At 47.5% G+C, this 20873-nt stretch overlaps 3 protein-coding genes across 20 annotated transcripts; 1 reads left to right on the top strand and 2 right to left on the bottom strand.

Annotated features, from left to right (window-relative positions):
- Window positions 1-179: 179 nt before the first annotated feature.
- LOC117137661 (calcium-transporting ATPase sarcoplasmic/endoplasmic reticulum type) lies at window positions 180-9019 on the top strand. 6 transcript variants are annotated; one of them, XM_033299218.1, is made up of 10 exons: window positions 345-448; window positions 3204-3351; window positions 3427-3444; window positions 3530-3612; window positions 3689-5860; window positions 5920-6035; window positions 6095-6331; window positions 6396-6513; window positions 6582-6699; window positions 8295-8399. In XM_033299218.1, exons 2-10 carry the CDS (start codon window positions 3234-3236, stop codon window positions 8312-8314), a joined length of 3000 nt encoding a protein of 999 aa, XP_033155109.1. In that variant the 5' UTR covers window positions 345-448; window positions 3204-3233; the 3' UTR covers window positions 8315-8399. The 6 variants fall into 6 exon arrangements, with proteins under 6 accessions (XP_033155107.1, XP_033155109.1, XP_033155104.1 ...); XM_033299217.1 differs by lacking the exon at window positions 8295-8399 and adding an exon at window positions 8847-9019 and having other exon boundaries at window positions 346-448; XM_033299216.1 differs by lacking the exons at window positions 345-448; window positions 8295-8399 and adding an exon at window positions 180-198 and having other exon boundaries at window positions 6582-8033.
- Window positions 9020-9095: 76 nt separating this feature from the next.
- On the bottom strand, window positions 9096-10792 carry LOC117137663 (WD repeat-containing protein 47). The gene is made up of 5 exons (XM_033299222.1): window positions 10610-10792; window positions 10295-10452; window positions 9824-10226; window positions 9535-9758; window positions 9096-9464 (listed from the first exon to the last, which is right to left on the bottom strand). The coding sequence occupies exons 1-5, from the start codon at window positions 10643-10645 to the stop codon at window positions 9239-9241; spliced, it is 1047 nt and encodes a 348-aa protein (XP_033155113.1). The 5' UTR covers window positions 10646-10792; the 3' UTR covers window positions 9096-9238.
- A 163-nt stretch (window positions 10793-10955) lies between these two features.
- Window positions 10956-20696, bottom strand: LOC117137660 (solute carrier family 12 member 6). Of its 13 annotated transcripts, XM_033299204.1 has the most exons (22): window positions 19786-20313; window positions 18598-18753; window positions 16580-16771; window positions 16120-16253; window positions 15975-16057; window positions 15810-15912; window positions 15610-15715; window positions 15418-15547; window positions 15240-15358; window positions 14952-15170; window positions 14740-14896; window positions 14422-14681; window positions 14108-14360; window positions 13684-14046; window positions 13433-13619; window positions 13155-13370; window positions 12983-13090; window positions 12617-12670; window positions 11929-12021; window positions 11475-11608; window positions 11269-11408; window positions 10956-11203 (listed from the first exon to the last, which is right to left on the bottom strand). In XM_033299204.1, the coding sequence occupies exons 2-22, from the start codon at window positions 18731-18733 to the stop codon at window positions 11112-11114; spliced, it is 3279 nt and encodes a 1092-aa protein (XP_033155095.1). In that variant the 5' UTR covers window positions 18734-18753; window positions 19786-20313; the 3' UTR covers window positions 10956-11111. The 13 variants fall into 13 exon arrangements, with proteins under 13 accessions (XP_033155095.1, XP_033155094.1, XP_033155092.1 ...); XM_033299201.1 differs by lacking the exon at window positions 12617-12670 and adding an exon at window positions 20555-20696 and having other exon boundaries at window positions 11112-11203; window positions 11269-11608; window positions 19786-19943; XM_033299200.1 differs by lacking the exon at window positions 12617-12670 and having other exon boundaries at window positions 11112-11203; window positions 11269-11608; window positions 19786-19943; window positions 20170-20318.
- Window positions 20697-20873: the final 177 nt, after the last annotated feature.

The raw sequence follows: 20873 nt of genomic DNA, 5'->3' as shown, positions 1-20873 counted from the left end.
ATATGTACGTATGTATGCATGTGGATGGGAGCTCGTGTGCCCGTGGTATTGTGGTATTCCCACCTATACCTAGTCACATATACGAATCTCTGGGGGACCGCGGTGAATCTGCCTCGTCGAGGTACGAACGAGCTGCACGAGCAGATCTGAACCGCCACCATTCGAATTCGGATCGCATTGGATTGGATTGGATAGGTGGTAAGTGCCCGAAAGTTTGTGCGTGCTAAAAGTATTTTCCCGGGCCAAAATAGAGAGTGTATGTAGTTTTGGGAATTTTGCCAAAATATATGAATTTTGTAATTCAAATAGACACTCTCATCGCGCAGCGTTCTCCTTGCGTTCAGTTGCCGTTGATCGTTATAATAGCGCGATCTTTGTGTTAGCTCTTGGTCTTCCGACTGAAATAAATTATTATATAATAACGGAATTTTTGCTAGGAATAATAATTGTAAGTTTTGTTGATTTTCTGCAACAACTGCAAGGCGAATAAGCCAGTGAATTACTCCAAACTGCCAAATCCATTGGGTAAAGCCAATAAACCCCCCTGAAAATATCGAAAATTCGTCCGCGCGCTTTCAAAAGAAAAGAAAACCTGGAAACCAAAAGTTATTGAAATGCCTACATATCTACATACGAACATGCTTCTTACACTCGAAAACCGTGCTTCAAACTCAAAGTGTTTGCCCCCAGTTTACTTGCCATCCCGGAGCTCGTCCAGAGCTCGCAGTTCGATCTATCTACATACATGAAATGTCCGTAAGGGCGACGATTCGGCGGTGACCTCGACCTCCGGATGGTATCGAAAATTTGAATGTCACCAATACGAGAGCACTCCACGAATAGATCCGATCCGACACAGATGTAAAGTTTTCCAAGTGCCCGAGGTCTATGTATCTGTGATTGAAAATCTGGTTATGCAACCACAACCGCAACCGTGGCGAATATATTCGTAGCAGAATTCGAAAGATCCATGTCTTGTACTGTACCTGTAGCCCAGGCAAAACAAGCAGAGAACACACGATCTCTTGAACCCTTCAACTACCCGCATTCATTAATAGTGGTTACTTCGGTTGGTGAATTCGACTGTCTTACAGTTGTAAGAGATCACAGAAACAAACACATTTTCACGGTAACGTGTAGCTATAAGTACATTCAGCCCAGGATCATGGCCCAAGCATCTGTACTTTTTTTTGAACCCACCCACCCACTATTATACAACCCATCGGTGGACTTGTCAATCGGAAATTCGGATCCGGGGACGTGGGAAGCAGCGTATCGCACAAGTGTCGACATCCATTAGCATGGAGATATCTCTGCTCGCAATATCATAAGCCGTTAAATCGTACATATAACCGCGCAGAATAGGAATCTTTCTCCCTACGATCGTCTCTCTGTATATGTACTCAAACTTATTTATGTGGTCCTAGTACATATCTTTATATCTACGAGTGTTCAGAATTGAGCTGTATTTTTCGGGTGCTAGGACTCTATTTTTAGCCCATCTCGGACAGAGGCGATTTTTTGCTCCATAATGCACACACACATGTGTATTTCAGGGGTATATATAGGCTATATGCATGACGATGTTTTCGAAACACACGTCTGTGTGCTCAAAATATAAGTAGTTTTCGAGCACATTGCTTGACAGTTTTTCAAAACTAACGCCTTTTGGGGGCGGGCAACTGGTGGAAATCTCGTTATCAGAAGTTACGTATGTAATTTTGTGACATAGCCAGGCCAGCGTAATATTCAAGTATTATGCCAGTTGGCTGCCGTTCAAAATTCCCCGTATGGCCTGATTCTAGTGTCTGGTCGCGAAAAAGATTAAAATTAAAATTTAAAAATGTCGCTGCTGGCGAATACCTGGCACCCAGATCTATTTATTGCGGGCTCTTGATCTCGATCTCATTAATTTGAGCACAAAATGCGCGAAAAGAATAGTGTTGGTTGTTGTGTGGCCGAAACAGTGCGGATGTCTCTGTCGCTCGCCAAGTGGAAATATGACAGTGTATAAATAAGTTTAAGCATTCGTGATAAGGATTTCAGTTCGATTTACACCACAGAAGGGAGTAAAAACATTTGGTTTGCGATCGCAATAACAACTTGATATATAAGGTTAGAGGTATTTTCAATAAAGAAACTTTCCAGCATAGCTGAATTCCTCCGAAACCCTGATTAGTTTTAAATTCCTATCTCACCTCAGCTATCGGTATTATTGAACACGGAAACTCAACAGTTAGCCATCGCAGTTGAGATTCTCAGTTATCGATAACGCCGGCTATCGCAGTTTAGTAGCACAAATTGAACGCGTCAGTAGAAGCTGAGAGAAAAGGTGGGATAATCTAATAATTCCCAGGATTACGAATGGTTAAAAGTTGGAGAAAGAGGCAGCTCTGCACAAATAACGTAACTGGGACGATATACGTTTTCAGTCAGCCCTGTCTTGTGCGAATAATGTCGTGTCATAGTGAGGCAGAACGGCGATAGGCAGTAAATCGCGGCTTGGTACTTAGTGCAATAGTTATCAGCACACATATTCAGAAAAAAGCGCCATGGGTTATATTATATAGAGAGTCAGTGGAAAAAAGTACTTAACACACGCAGTGCGTCGTTTAGCGAGGTTAACGTAGGAGCAGAGCACCCGGATTACGGACCAGATCCCCCAATCCCCCGCAGAAACTGAGAATAGAAAAACGAGAACTGCGTCTGTTGTGCGAAGTGACACGTGTGTGAATCTCATAAGCGGAGCGATTTGGCCAGGGTAACAGCCTATCATAGTAATGCAATATTCCAGCATATTCTCCGACCCGATCCGCACAATCCGATCCCAAGTTGGCGCGATAACTGCGCGACTATAGTGGCCAGTCCGGGCCCGATCAGAAGTGCCTGAAATCGGGGAATTAGCATGTAGCACCTGTGTATGTGCGTATGTTGGAAAGTACCCGTGAGCCGAGTGCCGTGCACATGCACATGTACGACCACTTATTCAGAACCTAATGAGGTAGTTTTAACTGCAAACGTACATGCCAGCACAGATGTATGTGCATACATACGTGCATACACACTTGCTATTCCAGTCAGTCGTTGAATAGAGCCCAGAAAACGCAAAATAGCTAAATAGCCCTGCCAGAGAATTAAAATGAGCCCCTTGCCTTGTGTCTACTTTCAAATCCCCACCTGAATCGCCCGGAATCTGGACACAGGCCACTGAACGAAGAAGATAACGAATCAAGATGGAAGACGGTCACTCGAAAACCGTCGAACAGTCCCTCAACTTCTTCGGAACGGACGCCGAGCGCGGCTTAACCCTCGACCAGATCAAGGCTAACCAGAAGAAATACGGACCCAATGGTGAGAGTCTCGCGTAATCCCCCTCCGCATTCCGAGACCGAATCGACTGACGTGTTTGTTTTCTTATCGTTACAGAGTTGCCGACCGAGGAAGGTGCGAACACAACCCGAGCAGATCCCCTGCCCCCCACCCCCACTTCACTGTATGCATACATTATAATAACGATTGTATTCCACAGGAAAGAGCATCTGGCAGCTGGTCTTGGAGCAGTTCGACGATCTGCTGGTGAAGATTCTGCTGTTGGCAGCCATCATCTCATTTGTAAGTTCAGCAGCACAAAGAAACCCACCCCCAGAAACTTAGTTACGACCACACTCTTCCCCTCTGCAATCTCCAGGTTCTCGCCCTGTTTGAGGAACACGAGGAAACGTTCACTGCATTTGTAGAGCCCCTAGTTATTTTACTTATCCTGATAGCCAACGCCGTGGTGGGAGTATGGCAGGAGCGTAACGCCGAGTCGGCCATTGAGGCCCTCAAGGAGTACGAGCCTGAGATGGGCAAGGTGGTGCGCCAGGACAAATCCGGCATCCAGAAGGTGCGCGCGAAAGAGATCGTGCCCGGTGACCTGGTTGAGGTGTCTGTCGGTGACAAGATCCCTGCCGATATCCGTATCACCCACATCTACTCGACCACCCTTAGGATCGATCAGTCCATCCTCACCGGTGAGTCGGTCTCCGTCATCAAGCACACCGATGCCATCCCCGATCCCCGCGCCGTCAACCAGGACAAGAAGAACATCCTGTTCTCCGGCACCAACGTCGCAGCCGGCAAGGCCCGCGGCGTCGTCATCGGCACTGGCCTGAGCACCGCCATCGGCAAGATCCGTACTGAGATGTCCGAGACCGAGGAGATCAAGACCCCCCTGCAGCAGAAACTGGACGAGTTCGGTGAGCAGCTGTCCAAGGTCATTTCCGTCATTTGCGTTGCCGTGTGGGCCATCAACATCGGTCACTTCAACGACCCCGCTCACGGAGGCTCCTGGATCAAGGGTGCCATCTACTACTTCAAGATCGCCGTCGCTCTGGCTGTGGCTGCTATCCCCGAGGGTCTGCCCGCCGTCATCACCACCTGTCTGGCTCTGGGCACCCGCCGCATGGCCAAGAAGAATGCCATCGTCCGCTCCCTGCCCTCCGTGGAGACCCTGGGCTGCACATCTGTCATCTGCTCTGATAAGACCGGCACACTCACCACCAACCAAATGTCCGTCTCCCGCATGTTCATCTTCGACAAGGTTGAAGGCAACGACAGCAGCTTCCTCGAATTCGAGATGACCGGCTCTACCTACGAGCCCATCGGCGAGGTCTTCCTCGGCGGTCAGCGCATCAAGGCTGCTGACTACGATACCCTGCAGGAACTGTCCACCATCTGCATCATGTGCAACGACTCCGCCATTGATTACAATGAGTTCAAGCAGGCCTTTGAGAAGGTCGGCGAGGCCACCGAGACCGCCCTGATTGTGCTGGCCGAGAAACTGAACAGCTTCAGCGTGAACAAGTCTGGCCTGGACCGCCGCTCGGCTGCCATCGCCTGCCGCGGTGAGATCGAGACCAAGTGGAAGAAGGAATTCACCCTGGAGTTCTCTCGCGATCGTAAATCCATGTCCTCGTACTGCACCCCCCTGAAGGCCTCCCGCCTGGGCACTGGCCCCAAGTTGTTCGTGAAGGGCGCCCCCGAGGGTGTTCTGGAGCGCTGCACACACGCCCGCGTTGGCACCACCAAGGTTCCTCTGACCTCGGCCCTGAAGGCCAAGATCCTCGCCCTGACCGGCCAGTACGGTACTGGACGCGACACCCTTCGCTGCCTGGCTCTGGCCGTTGCCGATAGCCCCATGAAGCCCGACGAGATGGATCTGGGCGATTCCACCAAATTCTACCAGTATGAGGTTAACCTGACCTTCGTCGGTGTTGTGGGCATGTTGGATCCCCCCCGTAAGGAAGTTTTCGATTCCATTGTGCGCTGCCGTGCCGCCGGTATTCGTGTTATTGTGATCACCGGCGACAACAAGGCCACTGCCGAGGCTATCTGCCGCAGGATCGGCGTGTTCGCCGAGGACGAGGACACCACTGGCAAGTCCTACTCGGGTCGCGAATTCGACGACCTTTCCCCCACCGAACAAAAGGCTGCCGTCGCCCGTTCCCGCCTCTTCTCCCGCGTGGAGCCCCAGCACAAGTCCAAGATTGTTGAGTTCCTGCAGAGCATGAACGAAATCTCCGCTATGACTGGTGATGGTGTGAACGACGCCCCCGCCCTGAAGAAGGCTGAGATCGGTATTGCTATGGGCTCTGGTACCGCCGTTGCCAAGTCTGCCGCCGAAATGGTGCTGGCTGACGACAACTTCTCCTCCATCGTGTCTGCCGTTGAAGAAGGTCGCGCTATCTACAACAACATGAAACAGTTCATCCGCTACCTCATCTCTTCGAACATTGGTGAGGTCGTCTCCATCTTCCTTACTGCTGCCCTTGGCCTGCCCGAGGCTCTGATTCCCGTCCAGCTGCTCTGGGTCAACTTGGTACGTCTTGATGGGGTATTTACTATTTGGAATGGTTAGTAATAGGTACTTGGTCACAGGTTACTGATGGTCTCCCAGCCACCGCTCTGGGCTTCAACCCCCCTGATCTGGATATCATGGAGAAGCCCCCCAGGAAGGCCGATGAGGGTCTCATTTCCGGATGGTTGTTCTTCCGGTGGGTTACTCAAAGAGCACACATCCCTTAATCGGTATTAACTTTGCCTGAATTTTTAGTTACATGGCCATTGGATTCTATGTCGGCGCTGCCACCGTCGGTGCCGCCGCCTGGTGGTTCGTGTTTTCTGATGAGGGACCCAAACTGTCCTACTGGCAGCTGACCCACCATCTGTCCTGCTTGGGCGGTGGCGACGAGTTCAAGGGCGTTGACTGCAAGATCTTCAGCGACCCCCATGCGATGACCATGGCTCTGTCCGTGCTGGTGACAATCGAAATGTTGAACGCAATGAACAGGTGAGTGAGATAACGAATGATGGACAAGACGATAGATACGAACCGATCGCCTTTGTTTGAACAGCTTGTCCGAGAACCAGTCGCTGATTACCATGCCCCCATGGTGCAACCTGTGGCTGATTGGATCAATGGCACTCTCCTTCACTCTTCACTTTGTTATTCTTTACGTCGATGTCCTCTCCGTAAGTATTAGGCAATGATAAGCCCTTCTGCGCCGCGGAAACTAATGCCAGTAACGTTTTACCCACAGACCGTCTTCCAAGTGACACCGTTGTCTGCAGAAGAATGGATAACTGTGATGAAATTCTCAATTCCTGTAGTTTTATTAGATGAGACATTGAAGTTTGTTGCTAGAAAAATCGCAGATGGTGAGAGTCCTATATATAAGATGCATGGGATTGTGTTAATGTGGGCTGTCTTCTTTGGCCTGCTGTACGCTATGATGCTTTAAGAATATAATTATAATCCATAAGCCCAACTTCATTATTCTAATTTCTAGTATAAAATGTTACTAAATATAAACAGAAACAAGAACCCACAATTATATACATCTAACGTAACGACTTTAACCCCATGAGAAGTTTGTTCCCAACTGCAACTACTGATTTCCACCCGGTGTCACAGAATTGACTGGTGGCACCAAAAGATGGGCCGACTGACTCGCTCCTGGCTTTTGGCTTTGAACAAACAGCGTTAAATGATCAATATTTTCTATGAGCTAACGATTTATCTAACACGCGTATACCCTACATAGATATCTGTGTTTGTATATTACTATATTAAATTTAGCAGGATTGCTTTTTGTACATACAATGCTCTATATACATAAGAAAGTTCCACACCGGCACATTCGAATGCATTAGTTAGTTTTCGTCATTTAATTTCACCGGGTTGCCAAAAGAACCGTGTAGGGAAATCCAAGTCTCTGGAAATGAGATGGCTGTTTGTATTGAACCAAACTTTTGTAACTTAACCATTTCGTCTCTGTGTTTAGTAACTGGAATACTAAAGTGTAGGCTTAACCATGCAGAAGAACAAAATTTTTGTTTAATCCCATTAAGTAGAACCCACAATACCCAAAACCTATCCAAGTCGAATCTGTGCGTTGATGTTTAAACGATTCCACCAAGCGAGCGTCCTAATGTTTCAAGAGTATCATCCTATCCCCGGGCCTTTTTAACGTAATTGAATCCATTGAATCCCCACGAGTATTTACCGAATGCAAATATTGGTTCGTTCATTCCATTACTGTAAGAATTTTATTGAGCACAAGATATTAAGTAGATAATGACTCCCCAGATCTGGGCGTGGCGCCGCAACAGCGTCTCGGTGCCCATTTCCGTCTCCATTCGTATTGTATTGTATGTACACGTATGAGCAAATGATTAGGATCGGGTACATAATGGCGATCGTACATAATGCATAAGGCATGCAGCCGAATAGCCTAGCCTAGCCTAGCCGAATAGAAAATAGAAAATATTGGGGACCTATTGAAGAAAGAAAGAACATGTGTAACTTATCTTATGTCAGTCTCAAGTCTCAGTTGTAAGGAGTTAAGTAATCCTTCTACCATTCTATAGAATACCTACTTAAATTAACATTATACATAATTTACTCTGTTATACAATTAGAGACGCTGTGAATTGATTAAACAAAAATTACCTACACCTAACATTAAAGAAATAAATTATGCAGAACTAAACCGAGCTGGCTCTACGAAACCGGACGACTGGGATCCACGAGGCCCAAGTTCCCAACGCTTATGTTCGCTGCTCCCCGTTTCTATTCCTATTTCTAAGTTACGTTTGCTTGCACGATGCACGTGACCGTTGACCGTTGACCGTTGGTGCACCTGAATCTTCCTTGGCCTAAAACGGCCGACGACCCATTCGTACCCAACTGCCCACCAAACCTACCTACCTACCTACCATCTCTCAATGAACTATTGTTTTATTTTATACAGTCAACCCCAGATTTCATTAACTGGACCCCGATTAGTTACCATAACACAAATTGAATCCATCCCTGCTTTAGAAAAGTACGTGCAGTTATTATATTATGTCCGGGTGCGCCAAGTCGATGTGAATGTAGAAAAGAACAATTGCTGTACATTATGGTCTAGTACATTGCCGTCGCACTCGCCGGCATAACCGAGAAAACACAGATTTGAAATTCAGCATGTAAGATATCTAAACGTAAACGAAACAATAAAACAAGAAATCCGAACCCGGCCTGTGTACTCTACTCAATTTCTCCCGCCCGCCTTCAATCCAAGTAGAGAATCAACCACACACAAACACCTCTCCCCCAAGAAACTTCAACCCCCTGTAGGCTGTAAGTACGATCCCACCGATGCTGCCAAATTCCAGAATTTCGGAAGATGCCGCTTAACTGGTCCCCAGTGCCACTCCATCGCCATTTCCCCCACGAGTTTTGGTTTGCTCTTGCGTTGGTTAATCCCTCCCTCCGATCGAGAATCCCCACGTAATAATCCGTATTCGCCCCGAAATTGTAGTTCCTGATGTCGTCGTCGACAGGATGTAGAGGTTTGGACCACCAAAGCCGATACGAATGTGAAAGTGAATGTGAAGGAGGACGAGTTTTCCTGCCTTTATCATTCGTGTATTAATCGCTAAGCCAGCCCTGTTACTTGCAACTGCAACATTAAATCCAACATAAATCAATTTATTTGCCTTAGAAAGTAAAATATTAATGGAACTGTGGGTTAGTAAGAATGGATTTAAATAAATATATACCAAATATATAAATTAGAACGGCCCTGTTTCATTTTCCTTCTCTGTTGGAATGGGTTTATTCAATAAATTAGATCAGTCTGAACTATTCTGCGGAAGTACAATATCGACAACGAAGTTAAAGCCGCCACTGGACCGGACCACCGACACGGAGCTACGAGGGCGGCAGCGCCCAGAGGGTGGCCGTCTTGTCCGCCGACGTGGAGATGAAGGAGAACTCGGTCGGATGCCACCGGATGGTGATGGCCTTGTCCTTGTGCTCCGCCACCACCACGGAGGACAGCTCGTGGGCCAGGTCGCCCTGCAGGTCCGTCAGCCGGATCGAGTTGTCGTAGCTGCACGTCAGCATGTAGTAGGCGGATGGGGAGAATCGGACGCACCTATGAAGAGGAAGTGGAAGCCAATTAGCCAAGTGTCAGGTGGGAGAGGCTAGCTCTCTTAGTGTACTACCTTATTTCAGCGGTGTGCGGATAGAAGCGCTGAATGGGCCGGTTGCCACGGATGTCGTACAGAGTACAGGAGCTGTCAGCGTGCCCAGAGACCAGCAGCCTGCCCGTGGGATCCACACAGACCGCGGTTACAGCGGAGCTCTCCAGACCACCATCCTTACGATCGTTATCCAGCGTATTCACAGAGACATTCACTCGCAGATCCCAGAAACGTATCGTTTGATCCTGAAAGAGATCATCGCATATGGTTATAGCTCGGACAGGCTGGGAAGGATCTTCTTCGGACCCACCTGGGATCCCGACACGAACATCGCGTTGTTCCAGCTGTAGAGGGACAGGATGTGGCCAGTATGACCACTGTAGGCCTGGAAGGGAGTGCCGGTTCCGCAGTCTGTGATGTAGATCTTGCAGTCCCCGGCGCCGCCGCTCGCCAGCAGCCTGGACTTGGTGGACGAGTCGTCCAGGAAGCACATGTCCCGCACCGTGCCGTCGTGCATGTTCAGCTCCATCTCGTGGCCCACCAGCTGGTTGGTGTCGTTGTTGAAGCGCATATACTTGATGGTCTTGTCGTTCGATCCGGTGGCAATCAGCTCCCCATCCCGCGACCAGCAGGTGCAGTATATGGAGCCCCGATGGTGCTTCGTGCGCTTGCAGAGAACGGACGGGGGATACACCGCGGTCTGGTGTCCATGTCTGCATGGGATTCGAGGGGAAACGAGTTGAAGGCAAAGACGAGTTGCGGCACACTGCGATTTAATTACCTCAGCTTGGACAGCGCGGGGTACTGGCAGATGCGGAAGGTCTTGGAGTTGGAGCCCACCGCGTACAACTTTCCATTCGGATGAAAGTCGACGCTCCGGATCGCCTGCGAGTCGGACAGTGTGGTGACCGCCTCGAAGTGCGGCCTCTCGACATCGCCCTGTGGCAGAGAAAATGGTCAATCAATGAATGGGGTACATGTCACTCGGATCAACCCAGATGCATATGTTTAGACTCTTTTGTTAGCTGGATACCGAAAGTTGCTTGCGTGTTCAAAATAAACAGAGCCACCTGCGATGGCAGGCCACCACTCGCACCTTTCCCAAATCCAGGTCCCTCGATTCCGGATTCATGAGTGGAGTATTTTCCGAGGATCTCTACAGTTTTTCACACTTATTTCGAGTATTTTCTGCCGCTTGGATCGTGTCTGTTTCGACCACAGAGTTTCTAAGCCATCCGAGGTAATAGAACGTACAACTCGCCACGGTTGAAATAACAAAAGTGGGGAGAAACCATCGAGTAGCAGTGTTGGTCAATCTGCCAGATGCATCTGATTTTACGCCGCGGTTGTAGAAAGACAGGTAAAGTATCTTGAAAACGCTGTTTACCCCGTTTCCAAGCGACGTGTGTAGATACGGGCCAAATGAAAAACGCCTTCGGTTCTTATTGTTACAATTTTTTGATATTTTATTTACGTAAAAATAAAATATTTGGACATATGATTGAATATAACAAATTAATAACCTTCTTTAAAAATTTGATTGATTCTTAAACTTGTCTAGTGTTGCGAACTCTTATAAAACTGAGCGATTAATGCTCTTAAGAGTAAATTGTTATAACTTCTCGGCCTCCTCCGCGAACCATTAACACTTTTTCAAGGCCCTCTGTTAATACCTCCAGAAATTCCATATCTACGGTTTGGATAGAGACGGGTTAGTTTGTGGCTCAGATACTCTCCATACTTTTCAGATCTTACAATTGCTTTCACGCTCCGCTCTCACTTCCCTAGGTGGTCCAGGTAGATTCATTATGACCAACTGGGCGTCCTGTGACTTTTCTACAATAACCTCGTTTAGTTTTATTGCTGTGTGCATGCGACGAACGTTGAACTCATCCCTGTGGAAACAAATACAAGGACAATTAGGACACCGTTGAGTGGGCAATGAGAGAGCTGTTCCATACGGTTTCACACTGGACTTGAAGTCTCCGTCGGCTTTCTCTGTCGATTCATCCTTGTTAGAAGTAGTTTCGGGTGTGTCCGCGTTCTCGGGACCATCCAAATCAATTGAGTTACGTTTCTCGTCGTTTTGAGAATCCTGCCGAGTTACAATCAGTCACATTATCAGATCTCTTGAGTGGCATGAGCCTTGAGTTTGGATGACAAGTGCCGTCGACATTAAAAACTCAAAAGTTCACTTCAAATCAACCATGTTAAGAAGCCAAAATATCAGTTAGAACATAACTCAAGTTAACTCGGGAATGGATTTCGATTGCTACTGTTGATTATGCTTCAAAACTAAAATGTTTCAGGCTTACACTTGATGAGTCGTCGATCTCACTTAACTTTACTTATGTCTTATGTGTATTTCGAGAGATTAGAGACAATGGTAAATAAAAATCTTAAGGCAGTACATACGTGATGCTGTGTTTCTTCTATAGTTGGATCGGCGAAGCGAACTTTAGACGCCGTTTTGGTGGCGTCATAATGGTGGTCTACAATTGTTTGAACCTGAAAATGTCACCATGAGGAGTATGAGAAAAGGTTGCGGAAAAGTGGGAGGCCAATATCAGAGGAGGGAGTAACTATTCTCGGGATGCAAAACGCAAAGCAGGAAACGCTATTTTTTACTTATTTCCCTAATGGTAGTCGAACTTATAGATGGGATCCAAAGTCCCATTGCTTTAAATAAAAAATAAAGAATTTGATTGTAAAGATTACCGACACTTGTTATTCGATGTTTAAACTTGAATTAAATTTGAAAAACTATTAAAGAAATATTTAAGTTAATCATCCTAGGGAATGAAGAACCATATAAGACTATTCTTAGGTTATTGTAGAAAAAGACATTGTTTGGAAGTACTCGGTGTTTGGAATAATTTGCAATTTGATAGAGTTATTATAGATAGAAGGGTGAGCGTTAGCAACATCACATTGACACAACATATAAGGATTATGGTAGGTATGAAGATGAAAGGAGCAGCTGCTCCCGCCGAGAAATGCACTGATGAGATACACACAACCAGGTTTCATACAAAGTTCGGGCAATGAATAGTTTGTATCTTGATATATCGATATATGTAGGCAATCAGTTTATACTCTTTACCAAAGACATTTTATTATCACTGGGTGTTTCCTTAAAGTCCATTATAGTCTGAACCTTTTGATTTTCAAATATATAAAGTGTAAAGTTTTAATTTGGATCTCAGATAGTGGTATGGCATGGAAATTGGAGTTCATGAGAAACAAAGGGCAAATGGTTTCCTCTTAACAATTACTGAAATCAAAATACGCAACCTTCAAATCGAACGCATACAATAACAATATGCTAATAAAGATTTAAGTAAATGAAAGGCTAATGTGCATTATGGCCGTATAAACAAAACAAGAATGAGCTGAATGATGTATGTTCTTCAGTTCGCAGAAGTACAGATGACGTGGGTGACGGTCGCCTCGGATGTGGACCACTTACCACTTTGGAGTTTTCTTTCTTATTTAAGCCTAATGCTCTCAGCATCTGATTACGCTGTTCCATCATCAGGGTCCGCTCGTAGGTGTAAGCGGAAATATCGCTGTTGTTCTGCAGTTCGCAAATATAAATGTGGTCAATAGGTATAAGATATATCCTGGCAGCCATATCATACCATCTCAACAACTTCAACATCGGCCTCGATTCGGAGATGGTAGAGGAATGTCTTTAGATCCTTCTTCATTTGAATCGAGTTGTCCTCGATTTGAGCAACTGTGAAGATCCTTAGCTTGCAATTGCGCCAGGTGCGGTGTTGCTTCAGCAGGAAGGGCAGCAACATGAGCAGACCACCGTCATGGACAATCCACCAGATATCAATGTTGCCACCGATCTGAAGAGGGAGAAGGATATGTTACCCAAAGAAAACTTGGCATTCGGAGCGGTAAATACTACTTTGTGGTTTGACTCTGGGTAGAAGTTGATGCCCTTGGGCACCATGAGGGCCATGTGGCAGGCGGCCACCGTGCGGACCGTTTGGATGAAGGTCTTCCAGCTGTTCCTGCCCTCCTGCCGCCAGCTGTACGGCCATCCGATGATGACTGTGTTGGGCTTCATGCCCCCCAGTCCGATGGTTTGGATGCTGTGTTGAGAATTCAGTTATTAGTGGCCTCAGTCATCCCTCCGCAATGGCTAAGCCAACTTACACTGAGCTGAGGCCTTCGCCAATCTGCTGGGCTACCAGGACATCGCAGAAGCCCTTCACCTTCTCGTCGGTCATGTACTTGCGCAGCGTGGCCTTCGCATCCACGGCTTTGTTGGTGATCTTGGTGTGGTCGCCCTTTATCACAGACACACAAATCGTCAATCCCTTGCCAGCTTTCAGCTGGGTGGCAAAGGAGAATATCTTCCTGTACTTTGGCAAGAGGTTATCGTTGAGCTTCGAAAGCACCAAAATTTGGGGACGCCAATTTTTCGTATGCGGTGGGCCTTCCTCCAGACGGAGGAGCGAGTACCTGGCGGCGGTCAGGGCCATTCCACGAATGCCATCACCCCACTCCTTCTCAGCACTGCAATTGGTTGGATGGATTAGTGGGTGCTCTGGGTGTATATGATCTGTGATTAACTCACCCGCGGTACTCTATGTATTTGTAGATGATGATGGCCATTCCCATAGCAATCAGTGCGAAATACCAGGAAGTCATGATCATGACTGATATGCACAGCGTCAGGCCGATGAGCGACAAGCTCCAGTGGTAGAACTTGAAGCGCGGTCTCCAGTTGGGAGTCCTCAGCAGGGTTTGTACGGCGCAGGCCAGGTTGACAAAGCCGTAGCACATGAGGAAGAACATGGACAGCAGAGGAGCCAGCAAGTCCACGTTGCCTGTATTTGGTATAGATATTATAATCGCAGCACACACAAGGTGATACGATCCGGTGCTTACCCAACAGGATGCCGCACTGGCAAATGACGATGGTCAGGAGCAGTGCACGGGTGGGTTCGCCACGCTTCGAGGACTTGGCAAACGGAGCCAGGAAGGGAATGATCTCATCCCTGGCAATCGCCTGCAGCAGGCGGGGTGCTCCAGTCAAACTCTGCAGACCAGCGCCCAAGGTGGAGAGGAAGGAGCCAATCAGAATAACCCACTGATTTGGCCAGGCGATATTGGCCACCACCAGCTTGCCACCGATAGACTGACCGAATCTGGAATGGTAGGTCGATGATAAGTACATGGAAGATTCAGAATCACTTTGCTACGCACTTGTCCCTCAGCAGGAGATTATCCACTGTGCCGGCGAAGAACATAACGCTGGATAAGTAGACTGTGCTGGTGGTCAGAATGGCACATATCGTTCCGATGGGTATGCTCTTCTGGGCGTCAGCCAGGTCGCCCGATCGATTGGATCCAGCCATGATGCCTAGTATATAGTGGGTTAAATATCTGAATAGTTGTGTCTGCGAGATGCTACTAACCTGTCACCGATGGGAAGAAGATGCCGATAAGAAGGGTGAACGACGTGGTAATGTCGGCCATGATCTGGTTGTATGACTCTCCACTGGTGTTCTCAATGTCGATTGCACTCTTGCCGTAGGATATGAACTGGCCCTTCTCCAGGAACGAAGGGAAGATGTTGTCGTAGAACACGCCACTGGCCAAACCCTTGATGCCCTTGACTTTGGTCACATTGTTGGCTGTGGAGGATGAGGAATAGGCATTGTAGTTTCGGTATGGAACACTCTGCATGTATGAAGGGATCTTACCCAGGTAGTATTCCTCGCATTTACCATCTGGGCAGTATATGTCGCGTAAGAAGGAGTCTTCCTTTGTGCAATTCTCCAGCGGGATGTCCTTCAAGAGTCGTTTTCCCAGAACACACATGCTGCAATCGGGCGGAGATTAGGTGGCCGCTCAAGAGGCTCGTACTTGGCGCATACTTACTATAGCTTTTCGTTGCCATGGATATTGTCAAATATTCCCACATACACCGCTATTATCGAAAGGATGACGCAGGCCAGGGCCACCGTCGCGAACTTATTGACGAATTTCACGCCCAGGAACACAATGAGACCTTGATTTAGTGGCGGGACATTAATGTTTGCTCCTCACTAGTGGCCCCCCGGCTTAACTCACCCATAAAGATGAGCAGCAAAGTGCCGTAGACCCTGAAATTGTTGTACATCGCGTCAGCATCCTTGGTGAAGTCCCCAAATATCGATGCCCACGGCGCCATGTATGTCTGCAATGAATAATTAATGAGTGCTTAAGTAATGGCACTTTCGAGTGGAACTGCGCCTGGAATTGGTGCCCGGGAGTGGGCGCTCTTAACTCACCAATACGATTTCCACGGCACCAACGATGTACATCGCCGCTGCTAGCGTGGTGCCCGTATAGAACAACATTCCCACCGCTCCGCCGAATTCAGGGCCCAGGGATCTGTTAACGTTAATGGTGGCACCATTAGAGTTACTACCTCCTGCCAATGTCATTGTAATTACCGTGATATCATGAAGTAACTCCCGCCCGCCGGAACCACCCCGTTCGTTGCAATGGCCGACATCGAGATCGCGGTTAGCATGGTCTGCAAAGAGGAGTTTGGAGTGAGGCCAAGTGGGGGAGGGCTCAGCTGCAGGACGTTCTTACCACACAGCAGCAGGTCAGAACAATCAGGAATCCACACACGGCGCCAGCCGTTCCAACAACCCATGTTAACCGAATGAACAATATGACACCAAAGATGTTTTGAATGCATGGCAAGAACACTCCAATTAGGGTACCTTATGAGACATTGAAACGAGCGTTAGAGGATTGATGGGGAATGCTTGGGGTCACCAGTTTCATGAAACCATTTAAGGAGGTGCCCGAAAGTGTGCACTCAGCGCGGGAGCGATTTCCTCCGATTGTGCCACACCACTGCACACTGTTGCATACTTTCGAACAGCTCTATAATATTCGCCCGCACAGTGAAGGCTGAAACACTTTGAGGGGATTACAGCAATCATTCCTCCGCAGCTTTGTTGTTTGCTGCGATTCCATTGTGCACATGCCTTTCAATATGGGGGAAGATGGAACAAGCAAGTTAATTAATGCGCGGCGAACATACCCATTCGAGCCGATGGAGCTGCCGGCTTTGCATCGGGATCGGTGGCCGCTGGTATCGTGTTCTCATAATTGGCAATTGATGAAATGAACGTTGATATATGGGGCCTGGTCTCCAAATCATCGTCGTACAGATATAGATTTGGGTCGATGCTGGACTTCTGGTTCTCCTCCGCCCTGTGGATATCACCTGAGTCTGTGGGGAGGAGCACATGATGGACTGGGGTTAGGCTATCATCTCACGTTATGTAATCAAGCTACTAAGTACTGCTAGTGAACACTATATATGTATATACTATATAATTGACGATCCCCCGCATACCTTCATTTTTGGTTTCGTGAACTGTACCATTGTGTTCGGATGGTATTATTTCCATTTCATCCGAATCATCTTTTGCACTGTTACTTTGCATGTTAACGTTGGTTGTTTGGCTTCAAACCCTTGCTCTAGATTGCACTTTGTTCACTTAAAATTAGGTAACACTAGAGGAGAACGTGGTCGAGAACTAAGAACTAAGTGGGCATGGTCCTTCTGCAGGCGGGGCTCCACGCATTGGGGTTATATAACCCAAAAGGCGTGGCCGATGCGGTGTATATATTCACATGTCTGCGGACGTGCGCCTATATACTCGAGATTTGGGTTTGGTTTCGGAAGGGAGCTCCTAATCGGGAAATGCCCCAGGACCTCGGAGGTGGGATGGGAGGTGAATCAAAAACTGCGTGCGGCAGGCAGGGCGAGCGGGGATGCTGCTGCGAAAGTTGAGCCAGCTCGGACAGAAAAAAAAATATGTAACCGATTAATTTAGGTCAAGGATTTTCAGGCCGTCGTCGTGGGGCGGTAAATAAATGCCGTAGAGTCGTCCTTTTCACCGTAAAGCGGCTCTCGAGCTGGCTAAATGCACCGAAAGTGCGGAATGCAGCTGAAAATGGTTACGAAATGAGGCCCTTCTATGGGAATGCGGGGTAATCCTCGACACCGAGTGCCCGGATCTGGGGTCTCCGGGAGGGACTTTGGACACACTTTGTGGTTGAACGCACTTGTATTCATGTATTTGATTATTGTTAGAATTTCGTCGATTGTTTAAAGTATGTTATTTGTTAAAGGTGCTCAAAAAGAACTGGTTTCTCATTTTTTCTCGTTTTTTTCGTATTTTTTTAAGGTTTTTTGTATTATGCGAAAGAAGACTCCTTCTAAAGTTATTTTAGGCGAGCGAAAACGCTCAGATGTATGCTACTTTTCGTTCGGATTAATAGAAAAACTAAGAAAACTGTTGGTATTCGGCCGAATAAAAATTATGTTGCCCAGGACCCTGAGCGTTCAATTGAGATGAAATCGAAAGCTTTTGTCTACACACATTTTTAATACACACACACTCTCGCAGGAGAGCGAAATCGAGAGCGATGCTGAGCTGGGCTGAGCTGAGCTGTGCTGGGAGAATGGAGAGCGCCTCGTTGCAGGTGTACATTTCCATTCGGTGGCCCACAGCCCAGTGGGCCCACTGAGCCCACTGCCTTGGCCAGGACCTGCCCGCCTGCCAGCCAGCCAGCCAGCCACTCTCGCCCAGCATCCGACGTCCGCTGGAAGGGATTGCGAGAAAGCTGCACCGCCCTCAATCTCTCTCTCGCTCTCCCTCTCTCTCTCTCTGCGAGCTTTCGGCAGGTACAACGAGCTTTGGCTTACAGCAGCCGCGAAATGTGTCACCAGGACATCCTGGACTCGGACTGGGGCAACTGGGGCAGCTCAGGATAGGATTGCAGGGCCGTAAGCTCTATCTGGGCATACAGTAGTCACTCGAGGGAGGGGAAATGCGTGAGCCTGGGGTGAGCAGGCGAAGTGCGCCGATGGAACGAAACTCAGCAAGGACCAGATGAAAGTGCACACAATCTCTTCAGTGTTAATGGTTCTTGTGTATGTATACATCTATCTAAGTATGTATCTATATATTAAGAAACGAGCTCTTATAGTTAATAGTCAAACTAGAGTAATAATAGTAGCACAAATAAAAATGAAAACATCCTTACCATCGTACGACCCATAGTTCTCACCTAGGGTTTCGTCGTGGATGTCCCCCAGTAGCTTGCCGCTCGCAGACTCATCCTGGTTGTAGTCCAACGCGGTGTCCTCGTCAGCCTTTGTAACTTGAAATCTATCTGGCATATTTGTGGATGTAAGGCACTCTGAAATTGGAATGACATTAGTATCGTGGTTGCTACCATGGAGACCCTGCCGAGGGCACGACTAGGAATTAGCGATCAAAAGCATTCCCGACGATCGCGCAGTCCAGTGCAGCTGGTTCCGAATTCACATAAGCTCCCAAGATAAGGATTCCATTTCGGTTCCGAATTGCAAAGCCCACCAAATCACTAAGACGGTTAGTCCGCCCCCTTCATTACTGCCGCACCTCAACTGGTGTGATAACCCGTGATCGAAGGTATCTAGTGAGTCGCACTATTTGCATGAGATTAGTAGCCCGCTATCACATGACCATCGAACTTGGTGGGTGTCTGCCCGAAAGGTGCCACTGCACCTGCGATGTATGCTCCACTTTCGGGCAGAGATAAAGCCTGTTCCCGATCTCTGGCGCTAATCGCCCAGCACTCGCCGCGAGCTGTGAGCTGCGAGCATAAGATAACGAGCATTTAGCGCCATTTAGTATGCCTCAGCAGTGTTATGTCACCGGCTTGGTTACATAAGGCACGACTTGGGACACACAAGATGCGCTGCGTAGTAGGAACGGTTTTGGCGGTTTCCTGACCCTGCCACCATGATTCCACCCCCTCACGCAGCGACTTTTTGATAGGCGAGCATGTGTGTGGCGCTCAGCGAGATCGGGCTCATCCCGAACACGGACGAGGCAGCTGGCCCAGGTGGAGGCCATTACCCGCGCGCTGATAAGTGCACAAATCTGTTCCCATCGATTGGGCCGTCGCAGCCGCGTACACACAACAGGGGGCAGATAGATTAGCGCAGATACGGGGCTATGTACGTGGAACACAAAGAGGTGCATGCAGATACGTACATCCAAACACGCACATACGCACGCATGTACATACATACGCAGAAGTGGTGGTGGTGATGGTGGTGGAGCAGGATGGACTGGACGGTGTTATCTAACCCGAGGATGTGCCCGCCCAGGCCAGCCACTGGACACCCGGACACTCGTGCGGGAATGCTTTTGGGGGACAGCGGATTCACTCGATTCGATTTACTTGGGCAAGCGCCTGGAACTCGCCTTCACCGACGATCCGATCCGATCCAATGCGATGCGATCCGATGCACTTGTGCTGGGCAGAGCCAACGGAAACGTCCTTCGAGGAATTGTGTTTACTTTTGGGGGCTTCGACTCCTGCTGCCCGATGTGGGTGAACTTTTCAATTGTACGAATAAAATAAAACTATCATATTAAAGGCGCATGAGTAATACAAAATGATTTTCCACCGTATATACTTTGGAATCGCGAGTGGGGGAAAGCGTAGTATTAATGAAAAGTCCAATTGAAATCAAATGTAACGCATAGGGGACGCCGAGTGGCGATTGTATTTTGGAAAACACGTCCCCCAAGATATGTTTATTGCAATTAGCACCCATGATACCATCTTATGGATGATTCCGCCTCGGCGTCCGTGAACGCAGAAAATTACTGATTCCGCGCTAAGTTTACAAGGCAGTGAAAAGAGTCTAATTGGCTATATGGGCATCTGATGTGCGCCGATGTGGGTGTACGTATGTAAATACATATTATATTCATATGCATATATACATATATATATTGGGTCCCTAAAAATATTTTTAATTTGCAGAACGGCGCATTTTGGTATAATTCCCAAATTTGCACAGTACATTCGTGCTACTTATTTTAGTTTTTTTTTGCTACAGAAGTCAATAAACCCGTAAATAGGAACGGATTAAACGGAATAACTTTGATCCTGTGCTTGTATTTGGCACATATCCTTAAATTGTTTAAAATTCAGTAGTTACTAAGTTAGCCGATAGTTGGGCCAGCATATCCAAATCTCTTGTTCGACGTCCTAAAAGAAATCCGATTTGTAAGGAGCTCTTCAGAATGTTTATATATTTCAACTCAGGTTTTTATTTTTAAGCGAAGTTCTATTAAATATAGTTATAACTTAAGCCACAGCTGTTTTATTTGGTTTTATTTAGCCGATAGTATCGATAGGCAATTCAGGATCACAAGCATCTCGATTCTTAAAATTTACCGCTATATTTCTAAGTTAAAGTTTAGTTTGTTAAAAAAATATTAAATTTAATATATTAAATAGCATGCAACGATTAAACT

The sequence above is a fragment of the Drosophila mauritiana genome, chromosome 2R (assembly GCF_004382145.1).
Source record: "Drosophila mauritiana strain mau12 chromosome 2R, ASM438214v1, whole genome shotgun sequence".
Lineage (NCBI taxonomy): Eukaryota > Metazoa > Arthropoda > Insecta > Diptera > Drosophilidae > Drosophila > Drosophila mauritiana.
Note: the sequence above shows the minus strand (reverse complement) of the source record. Positions and strands in the feature narration are given on the sequence as shown.